Raw genomic sequence first — 6000 nt, forward strand, 5'->3', positions numbered from 1 at the left:
ACACTTTTCTTGGCATATGGTGAAAATATGTTCATAAATCATACATCAAATATAAATCTGAACAATTTATGACAAAAAATAATACAGTGTGACAATTTGAAAACTTACGACTCGCCATAGATATCTTCACTCTCGTAAATAACATGAATAATCAGAAATACAAGTCAGTTCTGTTTTCAAATAATTTTAGTGAATGTTTTGGGCCCCCAAAACTCAACCTTTTAGTGAAGGTAAATGATATGACCATAATTTGAAATAGGATGTAGGTTTAACTCGCACATAATTTTAAAAGGCATTAAATTTAATATAATTTAATATTTTTTGCTCACCCATTGCCAAAAAATCACGTTAGAGAGTTACACAAGTATTACAAGATATTTTATTGAAATTTCTTCTAGTTAAAATGTAAAATAATCAAAAAGTAATATACAGTGGCTCACAGCTTAGATGATGCAGTCGCTACTCAATAAAACTAGCTTGTGTAAGTGGCTCAATATTTATAATAAAAAAATTACATACTGATATTAAATTAATAAGTCTTCTAAAATAGCATAAGTTATTTTTTGGGTTTCAGATATACCATACTTAAATAACCATAAATATTTAATTATTTTATGTATGATTTTGATGCTACAGCTAAAATGATGCAGATAAGATGAAGCATTATTTGAAGTTTGTGAAGTAGGCGTGGCATTAAATTCACATTGCAGTTATATTTATATTTAATTTGACATTTCAAAGTATTTAATAGGCAAATAACAAAATTATTTAAGAATAGGTCACCGAACTACAATAATTAGTGAAAAAAATTTAATTATTACTCATCATAGAAATGGATATAGCCAAAGAGACATATACAGACAATTCCGAGTTCCAACATCGAAACGATTATAATACCCATGTTCGTCCGTCTAAAGATCTGGTCTACTGGCAAGGATCGATCCCACCGTAAACCGATAATCTCAACGGAAATAAGGGCTCGTGCGACAATCGTAGCGAACTACGATTGCCTAGTAAAGTCACAGTGTTTTGAGCCTTTCGACTCTCGGAACTCCAAGAGATATCGTTGCCACCTTTGACTAGAAAGGATATGGCCTTAGAGGCGTTCAGGCATAATCCCACGGATGGTAGCTTCGCACCATTACCCGCTCGAGTAAGTGCGTCAACCAAATGTCCGAACCTGCGGTACTCTACTACGGTCTCGTACTGAGCAGGATTACTATCGCAACGACGAGTCATCAGTAGGGTAAAACTAACCTGTCTCACGACGGTCTAAATAAATGTGCATCAAGAGTTCAGCACACTATTGAATGTTACCGAAATAAAAATAGAGTTGAAAATAAATGAAGGTTAGCTCCAAATAAGATTTTTACCGGACGTGAGGAAAGATGAAATGTCAAAGAAACAGCAAATAATCCTAAAAAAGAGGGGAACTAAAATTGCGAGATGAGGCGGAAAGACAGTTTGGAAAAAGATGTAACCCTGAAACAATTAGACAGATATTACAAATGAATAATCTACATGGTCGAACTGCTACAAAGAAATAGGCGTATTAGATTGGTGTTCGCCAGGGAGCATATTAACAAAGATTTGAACTTGTGGATTTTAATCAATCATTTGTATCAGTAATATTTGCTGATGAATTAAAAAAAATTGTTTGGTTCATGATGTGCGGGTGTATATCATCTACAGGAGTAAGTAACATTAGGTATCAATAACAATTACCGGTTTTATCATAACAAGTATCCAAAACACACGCCATATCAGGTTCATACTTGGTTGCTTTATAATTGCCAAAATGTCATTTATATAAAATTTGTGGTTGGCATTAAAAAATAAAGTAACTAGTTCCCCAATATCAAATACAAATGAAAAGTAAACAATTACTGAAGCTTGGGACACAATTTCGCCAGAGTACACTAGAAAGTAGGTTGAGTCAATGCCTGACTACTACAGGCTGTAATTGATAATGAGGGAGGACTTACAAAATATTAGCAATCATTTTTCAATGATTGATGAGTCGAGTTTGTTTTCTTTATTAATTTTCTTGTTTTAAAGTTTGCATCATTTTTAGCTGTAATATCAAAAATGTACATAGAATCATTAAACATTTATTGTTATTTAAGTATGGTATATTTGAAATCCAAAAAATAGCTTATGCTATTTTAGAAGACTTATAGTAATTTAATTTCAGTAACTAACATGTTTTCATTACTTTTTGTTAGAATCCATGTCTCTGAACCAAACATCAGGACTGGGCATATTATTGTTTTGTAGAGTTTTATCCATGTATTCCTAAATATAATTCACAATTTAAGAAGGAGATTGAGCCCAATATAGCACTTGTTGGCCTGTTGGCCATGCAAATTACGTGGTTTATTTCTGTGGTAGTGTTATTTTCAGTGTTGATGAACACTCCCAAGTATACAAATTCGTTCACTTTGATTCGGATTGTGGTTGCTTGTTTATTTTCATGTACAGCATTTACTGTTCTCCTATATTGATATCATTAGCATAGGTAAGGATTTGCACTGATGTGTTATATATTGCACCAGTGGTTGTGATTTGTGACATACTCTCGCCAATCGCACTACAGCCCAAATCGAGCCTTAGCCTCCTCCAAACTGTGCCTCCAACCTTGCAGGTCCCGATTTGTGACATACATATTACTTTTTTCAGAGCCACATTGAACAGTATACAGGGGAGAAGATCTCCATGGCAAAGCAGGTTATTTGTTTTAAAAGGTTCAGGCAGGCCCCCCTAAATCCGTACTCTACATTCTAATTTTTCAAGAGTTAGTTTTGTTAAATTTACCAACTGATTTGGTACCCCTAGCTCTTTCATTGCTCATAACATTTCAGTTCTAATTACAGAGTCATATGCTGCCTTGTAGTCTATAAATATGTGATTAGTATCAATGCCATATTCCAGTGTTGTTTCTAAAATTTGTCTCAGGGTTCTCATGAATTGTCAATTTACCACCTCTGAAATCAGGCTGGTATTTTCTAATTATTTGTTCTGTACATAATGCCATACAGTGGCATAGTATAGTGGATGATATTTTATATGCTGCATTTAAAAGCATAATTCCTCTATGGTTAGAGCATTCAAAGATATTTTTTTTGTGTATGATGCAAAGTATTCCGATATGGGGACGGATTTCTGTGTCCATATTTCGTTTATCAGCTGCTGCAGTACCATTATGGTATTGTGGCAACCTTCTTTATATAGTTCAGCTGGGTGATTTTTTTCTGGTTAGTTTTTTACAGCATCTTTAACTTCAAGAATCATTGGTGGTTCCTCTAACCTCTTGTCTGTTATGCTTACGTCATCTCTGTCATCTTCCAGGTTTTTTTCTTCTTTTTCTATATTAAGTACCTGATTAAAGTATTTCATCCATTGATTCAATACATATTTCCTTGTTGTTAATAGGTCACCATTTGAACTTCTGCATTGGTTTGTAGTTGCCTTAAATTCATTTCTGTTAATGTTAACTTTGTTATCAAATGTTATAAATTCTGTCTCTGTTAATTGTTTCTATATATTTAAGTTCATGTGTGTCCAATTTATAAAAAATAAATAATCTTCAAATGTAGTTTATAAAATATCATGCGAAAATTGTGATAAGTCATACATCTGATACACATCCAGAAATCTAATATGCACACTGATATCACATAAAAGTGACCTTAGAAATATTAAAAATACATGTGTATTAATAGATCACACAATTAATAAAGATCATTGATTTAAAAAATTTCAATAAAACCAAGATATTGAGACATAAAAAAAATTAAACAAAAGAGAATTCCTAGAAATGGTATACATAAATAAATATCAATGTGTTAACAAGGAAACTGACATTGATAAACTAAGCAATATCTCTAGTTCCATTCTGTCTTGCAAAAACTAATACATATTTTATTTCAATAATATTAAATTTCCCGATTAAATTCAAAAATTTTAATTTTCAAATTTGGCGGCAATTTACTTTGTTGCTGAACTGAACAATTGACAAATTACATACTCCATAATTCTATAATTGACAGTGCATAAAACATAAAACTAGTTATCAACAACATGAAACATAATAAACACAGACAAGTGTCTTTCTGACAAATTGAATTTCAAAATAAATTATTTAATTAATGATGTATTTCATCAAATTAAATAAGATTAAAACATTGCAGTTGTTGGTAAACTAAGAATTTTAATGTTTTATAATAAAGTTAAAAATTGTATGGACTAGCCTCATGTAAGTTTTTATGATTGTTTTATACAAGTTTCTTTCATCTTATTTTATTGTATTTACTGAAAAAATAATTTTAAAGTTATTTTAGCATATCCCGATGAAGCAAATAAATTTTGCAAAACCTAGATATTAACAAAGAGTTTCTCTTATCCTATTCAGTTAATCAATCAAAATTGTAATTTAAGATTGGCTTATCATCTTTTAGAGATAATATTTGATAGTGATGAAAAATAGTTTTAAATATAAGTTTAAGCTGAGTATAAAAATTGCTAAAACTTAAAAAAACCAAATATAGTATTCAATATTAGTAATTACATCAACTCAATGATGACTTTTAGGAAGATTAAAAAATGCATATACCAATTTAATAAAATTGAAGAACTAGAATACCATTCAGACATCTGAATATAAGAGATGTATAATGATAGAAGTATATGGAATTGACTATTTTTGTTGGGAATAAGTCACAATTTTACTTTAACATTAAGTTTATTTGATGTTTCTATTTCCACTTTAGAAATCACTCTCAAAATACAACTTCATTAATGTTTTGTATTTTAAATAAAATTAATTAAAAATAGAAAATACATAAAAAACAAATACATCTTACATTTGGTCAGATTGCATTGTCTGTTATATGATAATTTCATATGTAAAAGCTGTATTTTTTATTATTAATGATACTTCTTAAATACACTCTCATGGGAGGTAAAATTAACACCTGAACCCATATATATAGCGCTAATTATCACTATTAATATTTATTGTCAGCTTTAGAAGTGAATATAATTATAATATTGAACTATTTATGTACTTACATCATCAGATTCTGATAGATCTATGGTACCATCTTTATCGTCGTCCAATTGCTTGTGCAATTGTTTTATAGCTTCAAGTCCTAGTCTATCCTTTTGAGCCATCGCTAAGCATGCAAAATCTTCCTCATTGCAGGTATCAAAATTTCCTAAAATAAAAGCCCTTTATTGTGGGTTTTATGGAAATTACTTAACTTACCCTCGAAAATTGAAGGGGCACTTCCCGAATAATAACTACTTCTATAATTTTCATTGCTTGTCCTAGCCGTATCAGCAGGTTGGGGAACACTGTATTCAATTGATGATACATATTTGAGGTAAACGTTAAAAACTATCCAAAAAATAAGGCCCCTTCCGTGCATTCTTATGTAAGATTATCGCAGTACAAAACTTTTTATAAAATATACAAATAAATTAGAGCCAAAACTTATTATCATAATATTTTTTATAATTTTTATCCTGACATTTCACCACTTGCTCTGAAACTTGAAACTGTCAAGGTTGAGGTTGACAGTTTTAGAATACGATGTTGTTGTAGTGGTGTGAACGGGTCTTCTTACTATTTTCAAGAACAACTCATTTTCAGTCTTCAGTTTTTAAATTATTACAGCAAATATTTTATATGAACATAAAAATAAACCCGACGTTTGTCATATTTAACAATGATTTAAGTAAAAAACCGTTTTAAAGTCGAAAAATAATTTCCTTAAAGTATGCAACGCAATATACAATATCTCATTTTATGTCCATAATAATATGAAGGATTATGTGTTTTTAAATGTAAAGTTTGGTAACAGTAGCAATGATTTTAATCAATAGAGTAGTTCATTTTAGCAAGATTATAGTATAACACTTGGGTTTATAGTTTTTCTTCGGATACCGACTTCTTTTAGTAAAGTTAACAATAGTTGCTGTTATTCTAATCTTGAAGCA

The 6000-nt window shown here is 30.4% G+C and overlaps 1 protein-coding gene across 2 annotated transcripts in view; it reads right to left on the reverse strand.

Moving 5' to 3' along the window:
* LOC140445918 (stromal interaction molecule homolog) overlaps positions 1-5576 on the reverse strand; it is a 101895-nt gene extending 96319 nt beyond the window's left edge. The window contains exons 1-2 of one of the 2 annotated variants that reach the window (XM_072538357.1): positions 5267-5576; positions 5071-5216 (exon numbers count right to left, since the gene is read on the reverse strand). In XM_072538357.1, the coding sequence (XP_072394458.1) occupies positions 5071-5216; positions 5267-5429 (309 nt within the window). In that variant the 5' untranslated portion in view covers positions 5430-5576. The remainder of the gene's footprint in view (positions 1-5070; positions 5217-5266) is intronic. The other variant, XM_072538358.1, reaches the window with a different exon arrangement.
* Between the last annotated feature and the right edge of the window lie 424 nt (positions 5577-6000).

Source organism: Diabrotica undecimpunctata, chromosome 7 (genome assembly GCF_040954645.1).
Source record: "Diabrotica undecimpunctata isolate CICGRU chromosome 7, icDiaUnde3, whole genome shotgun sequence".
NCBI classification, from domain to species: domain Eukaryota; kingdom Metazoa; phylum Arthropoda; class Insecta; order Coleoptera; family Chrysomelidae; genus Diabrotica; species Diabrotica undecimpunctata.